Source organism: Rhineura floridana, chromosome 2, assembly GCF_030035675.1.
Source record: "Rhineura floridana isolate rRhiFlo1 chromosome 2, rRhiFlo1.hap2, whole genome shotgun sequence".
NCBI classification, from domain to species: domain Eukaryota; kingdom Metazoa; phylum Chordata; class Lepidosauria; order Squamata; family Rhineuridae; genus Rhineura; species Rhineura floridana.
In genome coordinates, this window is record NC_084481.1 from 61276364 (window position 1) to 61303700 (window position 27337).

Genomic DNA, 27337 nt, shown 5'->3' on the forward strand with positions numbered 1-27337 from the left:
GAGCCAGTTAACCTGAATGTTGTTGGAGAATCACCTCTGCCTATAAGGAGTGTGCCCTCGTTCCTCGATGCTTGGTATGTACCTTGGTTGTGGTGTTGTTGGTCCAAATCACAATTTTGTCTATCCATCCTTCAAGTGGTTCCTTCCTTGGTATCTATTGACCCCCTATATGTTGGATGCACTGAGAAGGCTGTATGTGGCTCTTCTTTCAGTTTATCAGGAATTCACAGTCTTCTAAAGATGCCAGGATAATATTCAGGTCTTGATAGGTCTCCCTGAGGGAAGGTGACCAGATTAATATGTTACTGAGATAGGAATAGAGATGTATTCCTTCCTCACCTGCATGTGCTACTAGTGTCACCATTATCTTCATGAAGATCTGTGGTGCTGATGCTAACCTGAATGGCTTTGTTTTGTACTGGAAATGTTGATCCGCATAGGTGAAGCGCAGGAACTGATGGTGTTCCAGGTGAATGGGCACATGCAAATATGCTTTTGTCAAATCTATGGAAGCCATGAAGTCCTGAGGTTGGAGTGCCTCACAAATAGAGTTCAACATTTCTGTTCTGAAATTACAATACACTATGAATTTGTTTAGGTATTTCAAGTTCAAAGCACCCCCTTTCTTAGGAACTATTAAGAGCAGTGAAAAACACCTGAGCATTTCTGTTCTGAAGGCACGTGTTCCATTGCTTCTATGTGGATCAGATGTTCTATTGCTGCTGACATTGGGCTGCATTTTTCCTGACTTCTGAGAAGTGGAGATGTATGGAACCTGCCTGGAGATACTGAAACTCTATTTTGTATCTGTAACGTATCACGACCCAGTTGCCCAACACTGGATTCCCATCTGTGTCGTATTTCATCAGCCTTTCCCCAGAGGTTCTTTTGCTGTCTCCCACCCCTTGCAGTCAAGCCACTGGAAAAACATATTATTTTATATTCATGCTCCTCTGTTCTGGTACCTTGGGTGTCCCCAGGATGGTCTTAGGATTGGAAGTCACAAAATTCTGAGTTCCTGCCTCCAAAACGTGAGGGGCAAAATGTTTGATAAGGTTGAAAACATTTGAAATTGTGCTTTTCCTCCTTTGTAAAAAACTTCACTAGGCATTGTTTTTCTTGTCCTTCATTTCTACTAAAACATCCTTCAGTGCTTTATCCCCTAGCTTCTTACCACCTTATGGATCAGTTGTCAACTTGAGGTGTGAGGTGGGATCCACCTTCCAGTGGCAGAGCCATACAATTCACCTTGCTACTATCTCTGCTGTTGTAGCTTGTGAAGCAAACTGTGCTGCGTCCATAGTTGCATCTGCTACAAATGCTGCCGCCTTTGCGATCTTGAGGACTGTCTTCCAGTCTGTCAGGGTCCTGATTTGGATCTGTTAAGATGTCATGTGTCCACAGCTTAGCTATCCTGACTAACACTGAGGCAGTGCAGGATGCCCATAGAGACAAAGCCACTGCTTCATGCACTTCCTTTAACATGAAATTCAGCTTATGCTCCATCATGTCACATAGCTGATTTCCACCATCGCTGGATAGAAAATATTTTGACACCAGAGCTGAGATGGGTTCATCAATGGCTGGAATTCAGCTACTCTGTCATTTCTCTATCTAAGATATAATACTAGTTGCCATATGAAAATGATTTCTTTTATTATAAAGGAACCTGCCATTCTGCCTTGGTCAATTGTTTATTAATCTGGTATTCACACTTTCTCTGTTGACTGGGAGTCTGGCAAAACTGTTGCCACCCTAGAGGACATGGTGGAAGCTGCTTCAGGTGCTGGTGCCTTTAACTGCAGTGGCTTTTGTAAGCAATGATTTGAAATGAAAATCCTGGAATAAACAAGGTGAAACTTGTTCTTTCACATCCAAATGCTCTCTCCATTCTACATCTTCTATATCTGGGAGACTACTGTAGAGAGATCGTCTCCTGCTCTACCCTCCCGTAGTAGATGTACAATTTGGTGAACTTGACATCACATGACCCCTTGATTTGTCATGAGTGTTTGAGGATGGATGATGCTGAACTGTCATGTTTGAAGATATTGGAAGTGAATGTGCAATATTGCCAATTGTCTGCTGATTAACCTGCAAATTAGTATTTGTGAGGTTATCTGGTAAAGAATGCATTTGACTGAAAGGGCCTTGCAGGTCCAGAATCACATTAGTGGTTGGCAAAGTATTAGACAATAGTTCTGCTGACATTTCGGCCAACAGAATTTCTTTTAATTGTTTGAGGAAAAAAGGGATAAAAGTCAAATTTTATTGTTGTCACACCACATTATGACCAAAAGTGACAGCAGTAGGTTAGTCCCTGGGGAGAAACCATACAACCTTGTGTTTATATATTGGTTTTGTTGCAGTACTGTAGACTGGCCACATGGAGTCACCTGACTTACTACTTCTGCTAGTAATCCATTATTGAAGGGCTATGCTTGCAGGCTTTGACCACACGGGCCAGCCAATACATTCAAGCTAGATTCAGGCTTCTGTAACAGCCCTTGACCTGTGGTGGCAGCATTTTCATTTAAATTACATTCAGACAGCTGTAACCTGAATTGCTATGAAGTTGCTGTGACCAGAGGCAGCAACATTCTCAGTGCTATTAAGGGCAGCTCCCATTATCTGCATAGGAAAAGACGACTGATCATTCATTTTAGCAAGAAAATTGAATTGGGCTTGCCAGTCTAGTCGAGGTCCAGGCTCCTCATCTCCCTCCAATAATTTCTCCTCTTCAAATAGTTGGAGATGAGCTCACTACACTTCTGCTGTGATTTTTCTTTTCTTTTTGGTGCTGCAAGCAAACCGCTGTGGTTCTGGTCCATCTGTGTGCCCACTGATGCTGACACTACTGCGGAGCTGTTCTGGACCAACACCACCATTGACTGCCCCGCTGATGTCTCTGCTAACATGGTCTGTGTTCCATTGGCAGCTAGAGGACCCAACATGGCAAACACTAATTTTTGTGCCACTGTCGCCCTCCACAAGGCACTTACTAGCTTCCTTCTCTGCAGCCCTTCTGAGCCCTCGCATGCCTTTGGAGGACACTGCAGCTGCCACTTTTTTAAAATGCTTTTAAGTCATTTCCAGTTTAATTCCAGGTATGAATTCAGTAGACCAGTACTCCCAACCAAGAAACTAAGGCGATTTAAATGCACAGTAACTTTTAATCACAATATAATTCTTAGGCAACTGAATCATGCAGTAATGGTTAAATACAGTATAATTAATTGATTAGCAGTTGGGAAGATGAATTTACTATTAAGCACAACAATCAGCTAGCCCTAAATTAATTGGTAAATTAAAATCTAAGCCTCAGAAAGAATAGAAGCAGACAAAGAGCAATCATTTCCAGCTACAGGTTAAAGGGGTAGTAAGAACCAGGGACAAACATACAATCTTGTCCAATCACAGACTCACAGACTCCCAATTGATTAAAGCATTCCATGGTCAAAAGTGCCCAGCAAAAACATCCTTTTTAAGCGAGGCAGAAAAACGAATTGAGACTCCAGGGGAGAGATTACCCAGAAGCAACCTGGAGCTATGATGTTTTCTGCCTCTTCAAGCAATTGGTGGATAACATCCCACTTGGTTGTATCCTGGTGCCCAATGAAGAAGGGTGCATCAGTTGCATCCTCAATCGTATACAAGGCAGTAACCACCAACGGGAGGGAAGTTCATAGTGTATGGCTTAACAATCACATGAAAAGGTCATATATATCAACCCCTATTTTTCATTTTAAGAAGCCAGGGTATTCAGAAGTAAACTTGAAATGTGTTGCAGAAAAACAGACTGAACCACTGGTTTTGAAGAGACACAAAACAAATAATAGGAAACATACAAAATTCAAGTGTGAAATAAGTGGTGCCTTCTCTGGGAAGCCTTTTTGTTAGCCTTTAGACTGTAGATTTAATACATACCACAGTTTCTTCCAATCCCTTAAGATCTTCTCTTGCTTGTTCCCTTTTATCATTAAGCAATCTAGACAGAGAGAAGATACTCTATAACTCAAACTAGGTAGAAGGTATGGTTTCTGAGTGAATGAAACATACTTGCTCATCTCAGCCCACTTATGCAGTCATAACCTTAGGAAGGACATGTGTATCTATCTCCCACCAAGCATTTTTGAACTCCTGCATTTTAAAGATGAGGAGAGAGAGACTCTGTTTGTCATCAGGGGATGCTATTTCCACCTGCCTTGCCCCACCCTCCAGCCCTGGAAGCCTTCAAACGCAGCTTCTTTCAGAAGACTTTCTGGCCCTTTGGGTTGAGCTATGGGGGTCAGGGGGATGGAAGAGATTTTTATATCAGCCTGGGGGGTTAATTTTTAAATATTTTTGCCTTGGCTTTGTTGTTGAGCTTTATGCTCATTTATACTTTGATGTATATTTTTTTCTTAATGTTGTAGTGATTATACTTTTTATTATGTGTTGTGCTACAGCATTTGGACTGTTTGTGTGAACCGCTTTGAGCACATGTGTATTTGTGGAAAATGTGGTATATACATAAATTGAAAATAATAATAAAAAGGTGCATTGCAAAAGGAAGTTCAGTGGATAGTAGTTCTGTGCTATGACTGCTTCCCCGTTTGTTGAGGTGTTTGCAGGTCTACCAAATTTTAGAACAATGAGGCATGGAAAATACAATTGGACTATTAACAACATGGGACCTACAAGAGCCAGAGTGCTCCAGCTTGTCTATACACTAGGAATTCCAAGACAGTTGGCAGGCAAGCTCTAACTGGTTACATTAGCAGAAGGCCTGGAAGATGTGAACGTCTGCATAGGTTCTCTCAATAGTTTTTTTTAAAAACAACCCTTCTCTTTTCTCAAGGAACAAGTGGAACCTGCAACAAAATGTTGTATGAAGTGCTTCTGTTCGGGGTTCCAGCTAGCCATGTCCCTTTTCAAGATACTTCATTCCATTCCCCCTGTCATGCTTTTATACTTCTGCAAACCTTAGGGGCTTTTCCAATCCTGCTGATCCATCACTGTTTTGTGTGGATTGTGCCATTTTGGCTACATATGTACAGGTAAAGAATGTGTTTGCTATTAGTACATAAGCTGGAAATGCAGAGAACACCTTGAAGGCTTCCTGCTAAAGAATATTTTAAGGCCAGAGTCTGAGAAGCAATGTTTGGACAGTCCTATGACTACTGTTGGAGTCATCCCAGATGAACTCTGGGTGTGTGGTGATCCTGGGCAAGTAACCTGCTAGTAGGTGCACTTCCTTACTGCCATCACCACTTGCCCACTTGAGCAAGTGGATAAGCAGCAGTACTGCACTGAGGAAGCTAGCCTTACATTATATGTTACACTTCTAGCTTCATCTCGAACAGAAACTTGTTTTCATATATTTTCCCATGGGCGGGTGGGATATGGGAGGTTTGGCAGAAACAGAATAGAACATCCATTATTATTGTTGTTGTTGTTAAAGATTTCTGTCCTCTGGAACTGCTGTGCTGTCACTGTGGGCTGGACTGCCTGCCTGGATGCAACATTGTTGGAAGGTGTGGTATTTAAAGCATTTTAGGAAGAGATTATGCTGCTAACTTACATGAGCTTTTCAAGCTTCTTTTCCCGTTCTTGATCTTCTACTTTCAATTTTTCATAGTCCAAACTTAATTTTTCTTGTTCCAGCTGCAGCTTCTGATTCATACTGATATAAAAGAAAAGCTAGAATAAAAATGGTACTGCAAAGGGAGGATGGATACCATCTATGCAAGAACCCTTAATAGGTAGATCAAAGTTACCCAGTGCTTATGCATTACATAATCACAGAGAGACTCTACAAAATGATGTTTCCACAAGAACTGTCTGGGAAGTTATACCAATAAGACTGCCACATTTTTCTGCTTTAGAGAATTTCCCTTTATACACACTATAGACCCAGTTCTCACATTATCACAGTGTTATGGTTGCTCCTTAAAAATTACTTCAATGTGATAAGAGTACAATACCTTTATCTAGATACAGCCTTGTTCAGGAATATAATGTGGGACATTTCTTCACCACCATTACACATTTGAGAATATCTGGTATGGGGAACATTCACATGATCCCCCAGTGCTCAAAGTGAAATTGAAATCATTAACAAATGTGGCATAATATTAGGCACGGCATGCCTTCAAAAAAGTTTCTAGTTATTATCATTGGGTAATTGTGCCTCACTGCAGGAGTAAGGCAAGAAGTGTAGTTACCATGACAATGACCCTTTCCCATTCATTGGCTTACATAATCTTGAGAACAAGCCTCAAACAGGATGCTGTTTTTAGTAAAATTATATTTATTTTTCTGTATCACATGCCTGTGCATGTGTGTGTGTGTGCACGTGTGCATATACACACACACATACAGAGCTGATTATTTATGACCAGACAGTCCCCACTACCACTACTAAATTACTGCTGTTTCTTTCCCCCATCATCTACATGTAGTTTCTCAGTAGCAGACTCTGAAAAAGTCTAAAATCTGCTCAGAAACGGAGTTCCTAAAGACATTCAAAGCCATCATTTATTTATCCTATTACACCATGTGATTTATAAAGCAAAATAATTGAAAAAATATTTCTAGCTTGCAAGTCTTCAAAATTAAACACAGTTTTCTGCACTTTGTTTATTTAATATCAGTAGCAGAAAAAAGACTGAAGAGACACGTTCACAGCAGTAAGCCTGTGGGATCCTAATGAGATATTCACTAATATATCTAGATAAGAGTAAGTCATCAGCCTTGTATGTGCATGTAGGTGGGTGGACAGAAGCAAACAGTGAAGCAAAGCACGAACTTACTCTCTGATTTCATCAATTATTTTCTGCTTCTCTTCAATCTCATCTCGCAGCCTAGACAGCTGCTTCTGGTGAGCTTCCCTGTGACTCTCCATCTGCTGCTCCAGTGTCTTCTTTTCATAAAAGAGGGAGGTGGATACAATTACACTACTTTACCTTTTTGATCACTGCTTTGTCCAATATTCCACAAAATATTTCAGACATAGGTCAGAACTGCATAGATTTCTATGGATCCCTCTTCACATTTTAAAAGTAAGCTGTAAATACTGGCTTACCTAATCACATACCAACTGATTTTCTCTTCTTTAGGGAAAACTTGCACATGCACAAACCATCAGCTATGGCTAGCACATATTTGCACCAACTGTTGTTACTCTTATGTATTAAAAATCCTGTTAGGATACACGGAAGTATAACTAATTCCAGCACTGCTGCTGTACCAACATCTTACCTTGGTTTTTGCCTTAGGCCGGGGTGGCTAACCTGTGGCATTCTATAAGCTCTCGAGTTACACTCCCATCAGCTCCAGACATCAAGGTCAATAGTCAGGGATGATGGGAGCTACAGTCCAGCAACATCTGGAAAGTGACATATGCTCTCCCTCCCCATTGCAAGAGGATGATGTGTTTGCTTAAACCAGCACAGGGACTTTGACTGCATACTGGATGAGCCACTACCACAATATACAATAATTCACAGAATCACACTGCAATATTGATGATTAACAACTTAAGGCAGGGATGGCTAATCTGTGGCCCTCCAGAAGTTGTTGGACTCCAAATCCTATCAGCCTCAGACAGCATGGCCAGTGGTTAGGGATAATGTGAGCTCTAGCTGATCGTCATCTGAAATGGCCACATCCCTGACAAGGCCTGGTTTATAGTGTAATGAATGTTCAGTGGCAAATTTGTGGGATGGGATTCAGCTGTTTTCTATTTTGTTGCAGAGATATTGTACTATCCAAACATTCAAGCTGTATAGCAGAAATGTCATGGATATCTATTAGACAGTTCCTGTGACCTCACAACTCCACCAGTCCCATTTTACCCCACCCATGCATACCGACATGCCATTTTGTGTAAAAAAAAGGTTGGTGGTGCTTATTCAGCCTCATCAGAGAGCTATTCGCTATGGGCGGTCTATAAATGAAACAAATAAATAAAAATCACCAGTATTTCAAGAACATCAATGGGATTTTAAAAAAAAGCATTTACTTGCTGGCTGTGTGCTCCCTGTTAACACTGACTGGACTACATCATGTAGGCAAAGTGAACCTAAGCACAGTTATCCCCTTCACCCTTATGCTGCAAATCTATCCCTATTCATTATGTGAGCATGGAATAATATGCAACTGGTACAAAATTAGGGTTAGCATGACTTTTTTCAAAAAAGTACATTTGGAAGGGACGTTCCTCCACCAACCTATAAACATGACAAATTTCTTAATGCCTTTGACAGATTGTTTAAAGGTACAAAATAGCATCACATGTGCACCTGATTTAACCCTTGTTACGACTCTGAGAAGTGTGTTTGGTGAGAAGAAACCGATCTCACAATTGCATTGCACAATGTTACCTTCATTTCTTCTGCATCCTGCAGCAAGGTTAAATGTTCCTTCTCTTTATCTTTGAAACTGACTTCATGCATTTTTTCTGTTAAAACAAAATTGAAACTTGAGCAACTTCTGTTTAATGTGATATTGTTTATGCAAGATAAATGGCTGCCCATTAGCTACTGGGCCAAGTTCAAGGTTCTGGCTTTGGTGTACAAAGCCCTATAGAGCTTAGGACCAGGATACCTGAAAGATGGTCTTATCCCTTCTATACCCAGTCAATCACTGCACTCTGCAGGTGAGGGCCTCCTGCAGATACCATCTTATCAGGAGGTCCATTCTGCACAACATAGGAAACAGACTTTTAGTGTTGTGGTACCTACCCTGTAGAATTCCCTCCCTTAAATATTAGACAGGCACCATCTCTGTTATCTTTTCGGTGCCTGCTGAAGACCTTCCTCTTGCAACAAGCCTTTTAAGCAGAGACCTTGTCCCAGTCTGCATCTGCACTGGAATTGCTTTTGCTTTAATATATTTTACAGTCTGTTTTTTAGATATTTTAGAGTGTTTTTAGTGTTTTGTTTGCCGCCCTGGGCTCCTTCTGGGTGGGATGGAGGGAGGAAGGAAGATCATTCAAGTCCCTAAACAGCCTGCCACAGCAAACAGAAGACACTACTTCACATACTTTTATTTTGGCCTTGTTTACAATGCCAGCAAAACTAAAAGGAATCAACTACCCACATTAACAGCTGCCATTGGAACAACTCATAGCTGAATTACATTTGGCCTATGATTTCCAAGAGACACCTTTGTAAAAACATGGATACCATATCCAGTCCCATCAGTCCTACTAAAAATAGCATATTTTATGTAGTAAGACCATCTTTCTCCCACAGTCTGCTTGTCCCAGCCACTGCTAATTCATTGTGTATCAATCCTTCCTTAGGGTCAATTTCCAAGACAAATTCAGAATGTCAGGAATATCACTGAGCTACAGATCCAGAAAGATTTCAACTTGATTGCAAATCAACATTGAAGGGCAGGATGTAAATCAGGGTGGGATGGGAAACGTGTGACTTTCCAGGTGCTGCTGGACTACAACTTCAATTGTCCCTCAACCATTGGCCATGCTTGCTGGGGCCAGCAGGAGTTCAAGTCTAGCAACATCTGGAAGGCCACAGGTTCCTCACCCATGATACAAATCTTGAAAACATAAACCAACTGTATAAATGTAGTGAACCACTTACACGATTGTTTCACTACTCAAACTGTTGCAGCTCAGCTGACCTTTACCATAGCAGTGCAAAGCTGCCAGGAGAAGGTTGAGTTCTGAATCACGCTACACAGCACCAACTACAGAGGGTTGCCACATGTTGTTGAATCAGATGATACAGGATGTTTATGCAGCATATTTATTTTGTTGTGCTAAATTTTCAGATCAAATGCCTACAAAGCAGCAGTGCTCCGTGCAGGTCAAACAAGTAATTTGCATTAACCAGTTTGAAATGCTACTAGAGAGTCCTTAGCAATGAGGAAGGTGGTAGAGAGAAGATAACTGCAACAGAAAAGCCTCACCAAAATTCAGTATCTATGGCGAAAAACAGAACGAAATTCAAAGTCGCATCCACACACATTTAAAGCACTCTTACACCATTTTAATAGTCTTGGCTTCCCCCAAAGAATCCTAGGAACTGTAGTTTTTTAAGGGTGCTAAAAATTGTTAGGAGGTCTCTCACAGAGGTACAATTCCCAGCACTCTTAACAAACCACAGTTTCCAGGTTTCTTTGTGAGAAGCCATGACTGTGAAAGTGGAATAAGAGTGCTTTAAATGTATGGTGTGGAAGTGACCCAAGAGGACAGCTCAGAACAGGCAAAATGTAAAACTGGAAACACTTGAAAAGATAGTACCTTGAGCGCGTAATTTGGCCAACTCTTCGTTAAGTGAATCTTGTGACTCTTCCAGCTGCCTTCGCTTCTGCTCCATATTCTGCATGTAATCTGTGAGAGACTTGATCTTTGCTTCATGCTTTGAAAGATGAAAGGAAACCAGAAGAAATATTTTCAATGTACGAACAAAACATGAGGCAAATTAACTGGTCCTGCGGTGAGGGCGGGGGAAGGGGGGAAGGGGAAGGAAGAGAAAACACTCTAAAAACCTGAGAGATGAGGAGCTGACAGGCAGCAAGTTCCCTCTCACTGGCATTCATCTTCCTGTTGGAGTCTATCTGGGCACTCTCCAGCTGCTTGCTGCGGTTCACCAAGGATTTCACCTCCGACTTCATCTTACTGATGTAGAGCCGTGCCATGGTGAATTCCTCCTCAATCGCTCCATTCACATCTGCTAACTGAACATGGAAAATAGCTGCATGAAAAGCATTTCAGTAAATTTCATTTATTATTACTCTAACTGAAATATACAACTATGTTTGCATTAGATAAACTGCCTGATTTGTATTGTTCCTCCCTGGTGTCTGTGATGCTGAATTTATGCAACTCCCTCCAAATAGATGCTCACCTGAGAATCACTTTCCTCACTTTTAGACGCCAAATTAAGGGAGAGTGCTCTTTCATTCAGGTCCTGCACATTGTGGCCTTCCCATAGGCATCTGGTTAGCCACAATGAGAACAGGATGCTTAACTAGATCACAGCTTGGAAAAGTTACTTTTTTGAACTACAACTCCCATCAGCCCAATCCAGTGGCCATGCTGGCTGGGGCTGATGGGAGTTGTAGTTCAAAAAAAGTAACTTTTCCAAGCTCTGAACTAGATGGGCCATTGGCCTTCCAGCAGGCTCTTCTTATGGTCTTATCTTTTTGCTCTGTCAGACATTCTAATGTTTTAAAATATTTTAAGTCTTCTTGGTGTTTTTCAGGACTTCTAGAAATGGTCACTAGATGGCAACTAGCTTTTTTATACCATTATATATTGATCATTCATTATAACTTTAAATTCCAGAGAGGTAGGCTGTTGTAGCAAACGTAAGAGTCTTGTGGCATCAAAAAGACTAACCAGAGTTCTTGTGGCATACACTCTCATGGACTACAGCCCACAATAAGATGGCCTAAGTGTTTTTCAGTTGCTATAGATGGTGCTGCCTCAAGTGTTTCATGGTCTTTGGGCCCCACAGTATACTACTTTGTTACTATTCTCTTATTGTAGCATCTCAGGACTTTTTCCCCCTAAGAGTTTGCAAACTGATTTTGTCATAAAGGGGCACAGCCATTTAATAACAAATAAAACATTGCATTATTAGCCAGACTGTGTCTCTGTTGGCTGTTGCATTAGAATCAAAGCTCACCAATACCAGCCAGCTAATCTGTGGGCCACTTACGAGACTTAAACTGATACGTAGATATTGGTTCAGTTATGAACAGGTAACGTTTAAATAATATATTGCTTTACCTTCAAGTACTCATGAGAAACAACTATGAAATAACCAAGCCCCAGCTTATTAGCATTTTGAAGGGAGAAGTAGCAAATAACACACAATTTCTTTCTCTATAATTGATAAAACATATTTTGTATTCTAGTATCACAGTACAACACATCTTAGAAGCAGCAGCTTTGAAATGTGGATTATATCACAAGTGAAAAACCCCATTGGTTCACATGCTGCAATTCTGACTTATCAAATGTCATGCTTCATTTCCTCAGAAGACACAACAGACGTTATAATAGATGAATGGGTACCCTTGTTATTTTGACTAATGCAGACAATATTAAAAAAATTGCATCCCATTTAGAACATGTTTGGACATGCCATGCAGATGTTTTCCAGCCCACAGTGGCTTTCCCATCCACCTAGATTTATTTTATTTATCAACTGGTTCAAATTATAAATGGCAGGATCTATCAGCAAGGCCAGCCCTTTGGATACACAGACTGGCTGGCAAAATGAACAGGGAAGCCCACTTGCACAGGAGTTTCATGTGCATCCAAGTACATACAAAAAATTCTAAATTAAGAGAAATAGGTTTTGCAGCCCAGTCTGCCAAAATCGAAAGCAAAGATATTTGGATTCAAGCCTGTTTACATTTTCAAAGTCTCCATAAGAAAGCCCTAGCTTAAATCTAAGTGTTCAGTCTTAACCTGTTTTAGAAGCTGGATATGTTATTTCTAAAGTGAAATATTTCTCTTAATCACTTTTGTATTCAACTTACTGTTTTAACATCATTAGTACCAATAATTCCTCCAATCTCTCCCAGATCCTTAAGCAGTAAATTCAAGATCTCAGTAGCTCTTTTCTTCTGATGGTTACTGAATTCTTGTAACTGTCCCAACTCTCTCTGTGTAGTTGTCAGCGCAGACTGAAAAATAATTTATGAACAGTACAAGTTTAAGCACCAATCCTTGAACGTAAGACACACTTCAGACTTGTGCAGCAACTGTGCTTTTCTGTGGTTATGCTGGTGTTTCCTGCATTAGATGTCTATGTCCCTGAACACCTTAGGATACAATTAAAGGAACCACAGTCAATCCATGTGAAACAGCCCCAAACTGATCATTATGCTTCACTTGTAATACATATAATTTGGCTCTCTATCTCTATATGCAATGAGCTGACTTTTTGTTCAATTCATTTTATTTTAGCCCCTTGAAAATATAGCATTATCACCAATTACTTTGGTTCACCAATGCAATTCTAATGCCATATCACAATTGAATAAAGGATTGATTTCTGTCACCAAGACCTCTTTCCAATATCCCTTTTTCAGATTAGAATCACACCCAGAAACAGGGTTGTACACACATTTCTATATTATATTGGTTTCTGTATATGGTTTTGTATGTAAAACTAGGGTATTTGTGTGTGTATCGGTTATAAAGAGAATTTGGCAGAGATGAGGCAAGCAGGGGTATGCCTTTGCTCTGCTGGAAGAGAAGCTACTGCTGATGCTACCAGTATAATACATTTCAGTGGTTCCAATCTAACCTGCTAGTACATTTCTACCATCAAGGATCCTGTTCTTTATTGCCTTGTCTCCAGAGGAATCCCCACCATGTTTCCTGTGTGCGGCAGAGGATTTTCATAAATGTTTTAGTTCACATACTGTGTTTGCAGGGGGTGCTTGTCAGGCTGTTTGTCTCACTAGTCCATCTTGGGATATACCACCCATACAAATGGATTAAACATAAGACACTAAAATGCTTTACACGGGTATCATCAGAAGTCTCTGTACAGTCTCACATATGGAATCTGTGCCTAATGCCATTTGTACCAATCCCAAGATTTTAACAAGGGACTCCACACAAGAATTTGAGCATGTGGACTCTACGCTAGAATACATCGTTGTGATAAGCTTACATACAAAATGTCACTTAAAACAGAGCCTCAGCTTTCCACACAGTTCAGATATCCCTATTACAAAGTTTCCTTTCAACTCACTCACTTTAGAGAACATGCACATTTTACACACATTGACACAGTACTGCAGGCCTCTAAGCAGCTGCTAGAGCTAAAAACACTAAAGATAAGTCAGAATGGAACCGATTGGAAGTGGGTTAGGAGATATTAACTATTGCTTGATTTCAAACTAAGTTAAGGGATGGTGGTAAAATCCCTGCAGAAAAAAATAACAACTAAAAGTACCTTTTGGGATGCCACAAGCATACACAAAAAAATGGAAGAACTGAAATCTGCACTGTAGCAATAAGACAGTTCTTTCTATCTCAGTCTCCACCTGCATCTTCAGTGCTGATTAACATGTAAGCAGACTCCCTTTCACAGGTTTACTACGAAGATGAGACATTTAACTTTTTAAAATAGTGTAAGCAAGCCTCTCTCAATGTCTCTTGAGAATATATTGTTTCAGCAAAAACCATTTTAACAAACAAACATCCTTCCATCCTCTATTCCCCTGCCAATCCTGTTCCTGTAAATGTTCTTCTAAGTAACTGTTCCACAGTGCCCATATGCTGAGGAATGTAATTTACATAATACTGTTTTCTCACATCTATCATGGCAGAGCACATGTTAATCAACAACATGTAAAAATGGATGCATCAATGGGTGGTTTTTTGCTACTCTTATTCCGCAATTGCATACAATATGTATTTTTATGGTATTCTCTGATACGTTGTTCAGTGCCATGGATACCATCAGTAGAAGAAGTGTGGAAAAAAGTAATGAAAAATACGATTATTTTACCCTTAGGGGCATATCTATGTTCTCATATAGTAGCTTAAAGTAAAATCTCATTCATACTTATTATAATCCTTTTCCCATTGCCTAGATGGGGAACAAAGATTTGAGATGCAGTGGCTTAAGGGTACACTGAGTCTCCAGCCAAGCTAGAATACGAATAAGAACATAAGAAGAGCCTGCTTGATCAGGACAGTGGCCAGCCAGATGTCCAAGGGAAGCCCTCAAGTCGATTCTGAGTGCAAAGAGCACTCTCCCTTTCTGCGTTTTCCAGCAACTGGTATTCAGAAGCATGCAACCTCCGACTATGGAGGCAAAGCATAGCCATCATAGCCAGTAGCCACTGATAGCCTTATCTTCCATTAATTTGCCTAATCCTTCTTTAAAGCCATCCAGTTGGTGGCCATCACTGCCTCTTAAGGGAGCAAATTCCATCGGTTAACTATGTGCCATGTAAAGAAGTACTTTCTTTTGTCAGTCCTGAATCTTCCAACATTTAGCTTCATTGGATGTCGACAAGTTCTAGTATTATGAGAGGGGAAGAAAAACTATTCTCTATCAACTTTGTTCATGCCATGCATAATTTTATACACTTCTATCATGTTATCTCTTACTCGCCTTTTCTCAAAACTAAAAAGCTCCAAGTACTGCAACCTTTCCTCACAAGGGAGTCACTCCATTCCCCTGATGATTTTGGTTGCCCTTCTCTGAACCTTTTCCAGATCTACAATATGCTTTTTGAGGTGAGGAGACCAGAACTGTACACAGTATTCCAAATGCGGCTGCACCATAGATTTATATAACAGCATTGTGACATCAGCCGTTTTATTTTCAATACTTTTCCTAATGATCCCTAGCACGGAATTTGCCTTTTTCACAGCTGCTGCACTTTGCATCAAGCTATCCACCACGACCCCAAGGTCTCATTCCTGGTTAGTCACCACCAGTTCAGACCCTATGAGCATGTATGACAAACTAAGATTTTTTTGCTCCAATATGCATCACTTTACACTTGTTTACGCTGAATTACATTTGCCATTTTACAGCCCATTCACTCAGCTTGGAGAGGTCCTTTTGGAGCTCTTTGCAATCCCTTTTTGTTTAAACAACCCTGAACAATTTAACAACCCTGAACAATTTAGTATCATCAGCAAACTTAGCCACTTCAGTGCTTATTCCTAACGCTAGATCATTTATGAATCCAGCAACTTACATGAGTGCATTGGCCCTTGATGTGGGGAGAAATGATTGCCAGGAGCTAAAGAAGCAATAGAACAGCGTAAAAAGGGCAGAAACTAGAAGACTACATACAGAATACATACATCAAGACTGAAGGCACTTTAGTAGACTTTGTGGTGGTAGCAGCATTGTGATCTTCTACCCCACCCTCTGAATATAGAGGTTTCAGTAGGAATGGGGACAACCTATCTGGGAATATGATAGCATGACATATGGGCAAATGTGAACATGACCTACTGGGTTCTTTGAATAAACTATTCAAAGGGTATAGCCCTATTAAGGGTATAAAAGCCTACACACTTTTACCTAGAAGTAGGGGCCATTGAACTCAGTAGCAAGCACTTCTGAGTAAAAATTCATAAAACCAGGCTGCACATCCTATATTTGAAAAGTTTAGAAATCCACTTCTCTTGAAACTAGGAAGATATCAGTTCTATAATGCATGTACAGATTTGCACAACAATATGCATGCAGGCCTATGTGTGTACACACACACACACAAACAAGGATTGTTCCTACTGTTTTCTGTGCAAGTTCATCAGCCAGCTGTTCATTAGCTCTCATCTTGTCCTCCACTTCTTGAGACTTTTGGTCATAATTAACAGCCAATTCCTCAAGAGCCTGAAGGACTTCTTTCACTTCCTCTTTTGCAGCCTCATTTTCAATCTGAAGACGAGTGAGTTCCTCTTGGATCTTCTCATAATCTCTCCTAGTGGAAGCCAAGAGCTACAAAGAGATTGAGACATTAAGATTCCACAACTCCTAGGTTAAAAGGAGGACCAAGATGAAACAGCCAACATGAATCAAAATGGCATCACCAGGTGATAACAAGACATTGAAAATAGCATCAGAAACAGGAGCAATGTTTTTTTTTTGTTGGGGGCAGAGAATAATCTAAACGTCTCAGTGAGCGCAGAAGACAAGGCCAGTTAATTAATTGGACCCAACTCTTCCACATTTTCCTTTTGGCCATTTTTAATTTAAAAAAATTAAAGGTCTATCTGTAACAAACTGTAATTCAAGGTTTAGATGAAGAATTCTAGTACACAGCATGGTAATCCTTGACAAAAAAGCATGGATGTTGCTTACTCACATATACAAGAGTGAGTTGGCAATATACATCTAAGTTCATGCACTACGTTGTAAAACTGATCTTATTTATTAATCGTTTTTCTCTGCTGCCCCATAATTGAAGGTCTCTGGCAGTATACATAAAACCAATAAGAATACACCACTGGCCTATCTAGCTCAGCGCTGTCTATGCTCAGTCATGGCTTCTCCAGGGTTTCAGCTCTGCCTGTAGATGCCAGGTATTGAACTATTGCATGCAAAGTTCTACTACACTGAGTGACGACCCTTCTGTACTAAACAACAGGCAGGCCACCCATGGGGCACATGTGGCCCACCAAGCCCCAGGGAGCCTCACATCCACCTTCCCCACTGCCCCAATGATCCTGCTCTCTGTGCTCCTGATGGAGCCAAGGTAGTCATTACTGTACTATAAGCAACCTTTAGCACATTGGGAGCACCTGGTGAGGCTTTTAGACTGCCCGTTCTTGTGCTAAACCAATGGCTGCCAGTGAGCTACTGGGACAAATTCAAGGTGTTAGCACTAGCATATAAAGTCCTAAGTGTCATGGGACCCAAAGTGCCTTCCCCAGTATCACCCATCTCAGACGCTATGATTAGCTGATGAGGCCTTGTTGGTGGTGCTGCCAACAGGGGCTGCCTAGTTGGTGCTGACCCATGACAGGACCTTTTCAGTGGAGGCTCCCCATCTGTAGAATGCCCTCCCCAGTGCATCTGTCTCTGTCACTACAGACTTTCAGGAGGAATTTGAAAACTCTCCTGTTTATCCATGCCATTTGATAGCTGAAGGGGACTGTCCCTGGTAACCTGGAGATCACTGGATGCAACAATGTTTTTAACAGTAGCTATGGTTTAGAATATTTTTAGAATGTCATTCTTTTTGTTGTTAAAATCGTTTTGTTGATATATTTGCCACCTTGGGCTCCTTCAGGAGGAAAGATGGGATATGATTGATTGATTGATTGATTGATTGATTGCACTTGTATACTGCCCCATAGCCGAAGCTCGCTGGGCGGTTTACAGCAACCAAAAACATTAAAACAAATATACAATTTAAAACACATATTTTAAAAACAATTTAAAACACAATTTAAAAATTTTAAACAATTTAAAACACATGCTAAAATGCCTGGGAGAAGAGGAAAGACTTTTATTATTATTATTTAGTAGTAGTAGTAGTAGTAGTAGTAGTAGTAGTAGTAATAATAATAATAATAATAATAATAATAATAATAATAATAGTAGAAGATGCGGTCCAATCTAAAAGATGGGGAAAGTTTGTAAAAGGTCATTTCGGCACAACTACCTTCTTATGTGTCAAGCTATGTATTTTGTGAAAGTGGCAAATAACCTATCAACACAATACCCCCTGTATTTTCACCTACTCATCAACATATGAGTTGCTTGTTGAAGAACACCATGGAGTTCACAAGTGTTTAGGCCACTGGCTAGCCCCAAAGAAGGAGATAAAGATACACATCTAAATTGTTAGTAATCCTATCTAAACTAAGAGAAAGTGGGTTTTTTTGTGGGGGACAGGAGGCCATGTATTTCATTTTCATCTGAATATATTTGAAAAAGCTATTCTTACAAAATGGGAAGATCCCAGACAAATCACATGAATATTGTTAAATATCTGTTCAAAAAAGATTTGTAACTGTGATCACTACAAGTGAACAGAATAGACCAAAAAGCAGGCTACGCCAACATATTAATTACATCTGTCTTCTTCATATACAACTTTAAAAGATAGCCTACACAATTTAGCAATTAAAACATGAAGGACTTCAGATTCAACATACGGTTTGTATTATCCCAGCAAGTAATTTTGTGATGCACAAAAAAGTTAATCAGTAGGTTTGGAATGTGAAAGATATTAGAACAGCATGTTCCTCTTTTTGTAACACTTATGTTAATAATGAATCTGCTAGCTTAATCAGACAGAAGTAAGTGCATTGGCTAACTAAGGAAAGTCTTCATTAGGGCAGACACCCTACAGCTCATCTATCATTGAGATGACCAAAAACAATGTAGAGAGCTGTAGAGAAGACAGTAAACAGGGAACAAGCCTGTGTAGAAACAATAACTTTGAAAAGTACACTCAATTTCTGTTCAAAGCAGAGGACAGACTGTCACCTTATAAAATTTACTGGTAGAAATTTGATAATTTATGGTCAACAGCTGGTTTTCCTAGCAGGCTATTTTGAGAACCAATTGAAGGGTGGTCGCCTAATGCAAACATAGGGAACCTATGGGCCACCTGATGTTGAACTACAGCTCCCATAATCCCTGATCATTGGCCATGCTGGCTGGATCTGACAGGAGTACATCTGGAGGGCCACAAGTTTGCTAATTCTGATCTAGTGCATTAATTTCCATCCCCTGAAGCAACTTTAGTTACTATAGATGCCTTTATGGTGGCAACTGGAGGGCTACATTTGGCATCTCTCAGGAGGCTGGATTCGACCAAGGGGCCTCCAGTTACTGCTTCCTATTTTAAAGGTAGTAGCACTGCACTACTATGGGCAGCATTTTTTAAAAAAAATCAAGGAAGAACTTCCAAAGCTTCCGGGTCACACAGCAAGATGCACTGGGGCAGGATTGAGCTCCTGCCTATTAGTAAACAAAACCATGAATAGCAAATGAAACATCAATCAAATTAGGTTTAAATCAAAGGTCAGGGTGATAGGGCAGGGAGAAAATAAAGGGAACGTGTGATGTTTCTATGTTATATGCTATAGCAGTGGTTCCCAACCTTTATGGGTACAGAACCCCCTTTATAAGCTCGTAAATTTTCATGAACCCCTCCCCCCAGGAAGGAAGGGGGAAAGTAGCCTTTCCTTGCAGCCTTGCTTCACAAAAAGCCCTCTCCTCTCGTTCTGAGTACGTGCGCCATCAGCAACGGAAACGTGAGGAGACTGGAGTCAGTGATAGTAATCCCTTCTTCCGGTATCTCCACCCTGAGCCTCCTTTGGCATCTGCCACATGTTTTACAGACAGATGCCTGCCCTCGGTGTGCCTGAAAGATGCTCTGGCGCTTCAGCAAAAGTCCTCCCCTCTCGTTTGCAGCAAGGGGGAGGTGTTATCTGCAGCGTCAGTGGGGAGCAGACAGTGTCCAGGGAGAGTGAAGCCTTTAATAATAATAATAATAATAAATCATTTCTTTACTGTCTGCAGCCCCCTCTGGATTACCTCGCGGCCCCCATGGGGGTCATGGCCCCCAGGTTGGGAACCACTGTGCTATAGTATGTGTTGATATATGTTTGCATTAGAAAAATTACTGTAAGTAGATAGTGAAGTGGTGTGAGTGAGTTGGAATATTTGTGAATGTTGTGTGTTCACTGGATGAGAGAATGAGAAAGTGTTTTTTATATGGAGTGGATGACAGTTGACAGATAGGGCTTGGGCCTGGGCAGAGAGGGTTGGAATGGTGGTTGGTAGTAGGTGGAAGGGCAGGGTTTGCAGATATCTGTGAAACTAAATGAGTGTAACATATAACAACTGAAGAAAATTATTCTGTAACCACATGTTGGAGAACCCGAGTTTAAGTATTCTTGTTTATATTAATATCTATTGTTAAATAAATCTGGTTGGTTTGAATACACCTCTCATTTTTAGCTAGGTATCACAAGGAACGCACTGGTTGGTATAAGATAAATAAAGATTGAAATCTATGGCGGCAGTGGATTTACCCTAAAGAAAGTAATAGTAACAGGTTAAGGGAGCAGCCCGAAGGGGTGGACTTATAAAGGCATAAATATCCACAGAGGGGTTGAGGTTTTCCTGGGACCTGGACAGTAATAAGCATAGGCATTGCTTAGCTCTGCCTGTGTGGTAAAACCTATCTTGCTAAAGGCAGAGGATAGGAGGAAGATACAACAGAATTCCTGCTTTATAAGATCATAATAATTATATCATAATATTCTTTGGGCTACTATTTACCTCATCTTGATCCAGCATCTGCTGCTTTAGTTTCTCAGCTAGCTGACTCTGTTGATTAATTTCATCATCCTGTAATCGATAAAAAGAAAATCAATAGTCCCCCCCTTTTCCTACAATTTTTATAACTTGAACATAAAAATGAATGCAGCATTTGTCATCTGATTTTAAAATGCCAGGGAAAATGAGAATATTCTTGCACAGAGTGGGGTGAAATAAATCAGTAGGTATATTTTATAGTATATTCTGCAACAAAGTTTTGTTTTGATCATTATAGGTAAAATATATCAGTCTTAACAGATGCAAACTACCAAAAGTCATAAATCAATCCTATCTGGTTCCTATTTTAATGAATACAAGATCAGCTGCACTAGAGTAGCCAATTCTACAGAAGAAACATCCTTCAAAGCAAGTACAAAATTATAACTGGCTTTCATCCTGCTTTCTTTAAATTACCTGCATAATATGGTTGTAAAGAGTTCTTGAAATTGGAATCTGCTTCTGTTTAAACACACTACCAATTTATCACCAATATTTCCTTCTTTTCTTTCAGTGAGAATTCATGCAATAAAACCATTGATAATGTAAAAGTGCACAATTTGTTTAATATAGGGTTATAAGATATATTCTTTTCCTTTGTTTTTGTTTTTTAAAAAATGTGTTTTTCCCTCCTTTGGAGAAGGTCATGACTTTACGAAGACAAAAGGCAAATATTTCCCTGTAGATCCCTGAACACTTATTCCAAATCAATAAAGGACACAGAGTGTTCAGTAAAATATCATTTTCCCTCTATGTACTAAATCTCCACCATAGCTTTAATAGCATTTCAGTTCCAAAATACAACTACATATTAGACCAGCCTTTTTCAACCAGTGTGCCTCCAGATGTTGTTGGACCACAACTCCCATCAGCCTCAGCCAGCATTGCCAATGGTCAGGAAAGATGGGAGTTGTGGTCCAACAACATCTGGAGGCACACTGGTTGGGAAAGGCTGTATTAGACAAAAGCCTCTCTCATGAGGAGGCAGTTACTTCTGCTGACAAATCAGGAGGGAGGAACACCTTCAGACAACACCCATTCATACTTTATCCCTGTCCTTGTGAAGGAACTTCTCAGAGGATTCATAGGGCTGCTGCTTGAATGAAAAGCTTTAAAAGCTCTCATGAATTAGCAGAGCAGCCACTTGCACTTCTCTAGATTCCAGTCAATGTTGAAGGGAATTAAAAAATTGTTGTAAGATGTAGAAATACATGGGGGCACAATTCAAATCCTCCAAAACATGGTTTAGAGCAGGCATGGGAACCTGTGCTACCCCCCAGATGTTACTGGACTACACCTCCCATTACCTCTGAATATTGGTCATGATAGCTGGGACTTGTGGGAGTTGGAATACAACATCTAGAGAGCCACAGGTTCCACAACCCTGGCTTGGAGGATCACCCTCCTCCACTCTCATGCACACTCTTAACAGAAGTAGGAAGGAAGGAAGGAAGGAAGGAAGGAAGGAAGGGAGGGAGGGAGGGAGGGAGGGAGGGAGGGAGGGAGGAATATATTCTGGTTCATGAACCACAGCTTATTATGACAGTCAAACAGGAGGGCAAGCGGGGGTGGTGGTGGAGGAGGTCTTCAGCTTGGTTCATGATCTTCTTAACCATGCTCCAAAGAACTGAGAATGCAACATTTGAATGTTGCCATTATCTTTGTTAATTTGGAGCATGAATCTAGCCTTCATGGCACTCTGAACAGATGTGTTTTCTTTTATGCTTTTTAGAAGAACATCCATTGATACAACTCTGATGTAGTGCTCACCCAGGCAGATAAACTATGCTCTGACTGTGCCACTTCAGTGGGCAAGTAAAGCAGGATTAAATGAGAGGATGATGAAATGTTCCCATTAAAAATGAAAACAAAAAAACACCCACATTGCTACATATGGAAAACTAGCATGTCAGGAAAACAGCTAGGTTAGAAGACTTCTCTGTGATGTTTAGTATTCTACATGCAGGGAATTGATTATTGCTACTATTGCTATGAGTGCTATTATTATTATTTGCATCGCAAAACATTCCAGTCATGAAAGGTTTCACCTGCAGTGCTACAACAAAGACAAAAGTTTACTATATCAGGTAGAACTTGACCTCAGAGCAACACCATAACTGAGCAACAGAATAGGTAAAAATTATTTACGTGTTACTACAAGATTTTGTAATTAACCAGGGCTTCTTATGCAAGCTGGGTGGCTAGAACTTGAGGTAATCTTCTAGGATTTATTATAAAACAAAATAGGTTCTATGTTGGAGAGGGGAAATTAATACAAAATATATTTACATTAATGATACTACTAATCCCTTTTTGGTCTTGAAAAATATATATGTCGGGAAATTCGTTATTGTTTGGAGTTCAGTTAACATTTTTCAACAAAAAGCTTTATGGATTTTAGAACACCAGTTTTCTGTTTTGTACGCTTTGAGGTATGTGGTGTTTTTATTGAATAAGCAATGGACAAAATCTATAGTAGTTTCCAACAAATAAATTAAAATTTATTGTAGTTTCCAATTAGAAGGAAATCTTTTCTAGACCTTATCATCCAACTGTCTGTAGAGACTAGTAATCTCTTCATCATATTTCCTCTTTTCCTCAGTTGTGATACTGGCAACAGCAGGTGCAATATTATCAATGATGGGTGTATTGTCACATGGCTCCAAGTTCTTTTGGTCCTTAGCACTGATCTGTTCATCCTCAGGAACAGCCTCTCCTGCAGACACATCTCAAAAGAATCAGCGATAACACAAAAACAAAGTCCAAAAAACAAGGAATCAGACTAAATCTTCAATATCCTGTAGATACACGTCTACAATTCTCATAATTTCAGGCCACCATGCCTAATGGTCCCTCAGCACCAGCTGAAATAAAAGATAGATCAATTCACCATAACTATCTTGACAGAACTAGCACTCAGAACTATGATGGAGTAGATACACAGCAACTACAAATTAAGCAAGGGAATCATTGGGGATCATTCTTCTCCCCCCCCCGATTGTTTCAGACCACATTTAGTTATTCCCCCAGAGAACCTATAGATCTAGTTACTGTGTGGTATAACAAAGTATCTCAAAATCTCTTAATAACAGTCTACTTTGCTACTTAAATATTGAATATATCCAAGAATAGGCCTTGAAGCCTTGTGGTTAATCCTTTTCCCTCTACTGAAGTCTCTGCCCCACCCTCACTCTAACATCGCTAGTAAACAGGTGTAACAAAAAAATAACTACAGTAGCAAACATGCCCAAAGAAGATTAATGGCAACTAACTTGCTTTCTAAAATCTGATATTCAAAGTCTAGTGCTAAATCACAGGCATATATTATAACTATGCATTTTGTGTTTCCTTTGGTAGTGAATATAATTAACCTTTTGACTACTGACTTGCTGAAATGATCTAGAAACATAATTAAAGGCAGTTTTTAAGTTACCAATAATTATGAAACAATATTTTCAAAACTTTTTACACATATTTAAATCAATGATCATCCTCTACAAACCTCACTGCAATTCATAAACTGAAATTCTTTGCAACATTCTAGAATAGGTAAAAAATATTTCAGTTAATATTAGCTCACTGAAGTTTGACATGAACACCACCCATAAAATTATCTTATTTTCTTCTTATCCAGAGTGCACAGCAGTAATTGCTCTTTATGTTACTCTTAGCAGCAGAATTGCTGCTGTCCATGTATTAAAATTTTGTCTAAACAATGGTGAGTTTGAAATATGGTGGGCAGCAGCCTCTAACGGCACCTAATGAATGGTTTAAATCTATATACCGAAATCTTGACCTAAGAAATAGCCACTACTTCACAGTCCCCTGGAAAACAGAACAATTAACCAGAATGCTTGTTTTCATTTTGAAAATGTTAAAGGTTTGACCATGTTCTCCCACTCTGATGCACCACCTGAGTGTCCAAGAACCTGGACTGATTCACACACAGAAAAATCAATGTGCAGTGGGGAAAGTGTTTACACATTTCTACTGGGTATGCCTGTTCTACTGAAATCCACATATTGATTGGAACGTTGGAACAAGAAAAAATATGTAAGCCCAATCCATTTAGCACACCACCAATTCTGAGCAGACTGAGTAGGGAGGCACAATTCCATGTTCTCACTACTCAAGACACTATACAGTCAAAGCCTTGTATGAATCAAGCCATGGATACAAAACTTTTAGATCACAAACATAAAAACGCCTAGGTGAAGAACAATCAGGGTCCATCTAACCGAATGAGGAGAGCACCTTGCAAATCCACATTATTCAAAATGTTCCCTACAAAAAGACATGGGTATCCTTACCTATAAAAAATATATATTTAAAATGTTTTGGCCAATCCTGATTTACTTAAGATCCTTTAATGGCTCTCTTTTCTCATATGCAAACTTTTCTTACACAATCCTGTGAACTGCTTTCTGCTAGCCAACTGAAATAAAATTATCTATTTCCAAGAATTCTTCTGCAGTATTTCACTTCCAATCCAGACACTTCTGGTGACACACTAGAGGTGAATGTCTGTCTCTTTACTGTTGACTATAGCAACTGTAAAGGCTATATTTCCATTTTGGACAGCACCAGAAAACTTAAAGGGTGGCAAGTCTGCATCACTGCAAGTAGTTGGGATCTAAATGTTTTTTTAAAGAAAGAGAGGAATTTGCACAAACAATCTCAGAATTTGTTCCAGTGGGCTTTCTGCAACTTAAGGAAATATGCTGCTTATAGACTTACATAAGTTTAGACAGTCAATCAGTAAAATAAATAAATAAATACAGTTGTTCCCAGTGTTTAGTTTTTAAAATGGTAAACATGTAAAGCAAGGCTGGGTGCCTGTGGTCTCCTAATGTTGTGAACTACAACTCACATTAGCCTTATCAGGCATCGCCAGGGATGATGGGAATTGTAGTCCAACCTCTAGACAGCCACAGTTTTCCCAACTCTAGCATATAAGCACAGAAGACATATTCTTGGTCCTTTAAGCCCTTCCTGCCTATCCAGTTCTATGGGGATGGTGGCTGGTAGTGGTTACTCAGCAATGAGGGGGAAAAGCCTTCTGTTCATCCTTGAAAACCATATACCATTATATTGCCTTGGCAGAATTAAGCCACAGTTGGTTCCTGTGGCTCCTGACATAAAAAAAGATAATATAAGAAGGCTCAAGCCTCCATAAACTCTGATTTTTTTGTTTAATTTGAAAACATTAATAGTATTTGCTGGGGGGAAATACCCCAAACACATTCCTTGCCTACCAACGTGGCACATTTTAGCTAGTAATCCTCAAAACACAGTCCTCAAACTTTTTTTCAATCCAAAGTCAGCCCTGGAGCCAAGCAAAGAATATTCTTTTTTTCCCTTCACCACTAAGTAACACACACCCACACAAAAGCTGTACAAGAGAAGAAGAGGGCAGACCACAAGGGAGGAGTATGTGGGCCCAATGGTTTATGAAGCCAGCAACGTGAAGACTTGAACCAGGTTTCTGTGTAAGGATGAGCTGTACTGATGGGTCTCTGCAGACACACAGAAGAAAATGATTCACCATTAAAATAGTGTCTTAGCTAATTATTTAAGTGCATTATAATTTATTTTATTGCAATTATTAAGCTAACTTTTAAAATTTAAGACCTCAACAGCTGCCTAGTAATTGACCACGGAGTTATTTCTCACCATTTCTCCACCTGTTCAGTTCCATCTCCAGATGCTGGATAACATTCTTCAATGTCTTGTTTTTTTCTTTCTCCTTCTCATATTTTTTCTTCCATTCTTCAGCAGTCAGCTCAAGATTCACAGAGACTGTATTCTTAATGGTCTTAGCTCTGTATAGAAAACACACACCAGTAAATGGGTGTCCTCACAATAGGCAAGCATTCAAATATCAACCAAGGTAGCATTCACACTATAACTTTGACACAGTTTTCAGTCATAACTACAGCAAATGTATCTGCCCTGTTACTTCATGTTGTTCTTAAATCAGTCTTCTTGTAAACTTCACCTAATACAGAATCGTATTGCTTCCTTCCTCCAGGTACAGAGTGGGGCTAATCTAGGTGTAGCGAACTTTTAGCAAAGGACTGCCTTCACCTTTGGCCAAGGTCTCTAGGGCCCCACATACCAATGGTGGGTGGGGCCACTGGATAGAGGGTTCTGGCTGAAGAGAAAAAATGTTAGGCACAGCACCTTTTGGGGGAGGCAGTCATTGAGGGATGTGATGATCCTGTATTAGTGTAAATAGGGTAAGTGCTGTTTGTTTAGAAGATACATGGTAAGTGGAGTGAAAGAGGAGGGGGAGTGAATGGGCAGTAGAATGCTGGATGATTGGCTGAATGTTTAAAATGGCTGACAGTATAAAAGGAAGAATGTCAGGTAAATCTGGGTGGATGTGGTGTGGACGTGTGTGGACGTTGGTGGACATTGGTGGACTTGAGAGGGTTGTTTTGGTGGGTTTTGAGAGGAGAGGGTGGAGTTTGGATTAATACTAAGACCAGTACCTCAGGAATAGATGTAACCATATGCTTAAGTGCCTTTTAAAGAAATCTTGT

General features: G+C 40.0%; 2 protein-coding genes across 4 annotated transcripts in view; one reads left to right on the plus strand and one right to left on the minus strand.

Annotated features, from left to right (window-relative positions):
* Nucleotides 1–27337, plus strand: part of LOC133376522 (uncharacterized) — a 72717-nt gene that overhangs the window by 18945 nt on the left and 26435 nt on the right. The window contains exon 2 of one of the 3 annotated variants that reach the window (XM_061608829.1): nt 16379–16546. The exons of the other annotated variants lie outside the window; for them this stretch is intronic. The gene's annotated coding sequence lies outside the window, so the exon portion shown is untranslated. The remainder of the gene's footprint in view (nt 1–16378; nt 16547–27337) is intronic. 3 annotated transcript variants of the gene reach the window in all.
* The window catches only part of KIF5C (kinesin family member 5C), a 125307-nt gene that overhangs the window by 15569 nt on the left and 82401 nt on the right, over nt 1–27337 (minus strand). Inside the window, exons 11-21 of the mRNA XM_061608827.1 lie at nt 26466–26614; nt 23333–23508; nt 20757–20825; nt 16245–16451; nt 12505–12651; nt 10501–10689; nt 10253–10370; nt 8367–8443; nt 6795–6904; nt 5564–5665; nt 3928–3988 (exon numbers count right to left, since the gene is read on the minus strand). Of these exons, the coding sequence (XP_061464811.1) occupies nt 3928–3988; nt 5564–5665; nt 6795–6904; nt 8367–8443; nt 10253–10370; nt 10501–10689; nt 12505–12651; nt 16245–16451; nt 20757–20825; nt 23333–23508; nt 26466–26614 (1405 nt within the window). The remainder of the gene's footprint in view (nt 1–3927; nt 3989–5563; nt 5666–6794; nt 6905–8366; nt 8444–10252; nt 10371–10500; nt 10690–12504; nt 12652–16244; nt 16452–20756; nt 20826–23332; nt 23509–26465; nt 26615–27337) is intronic.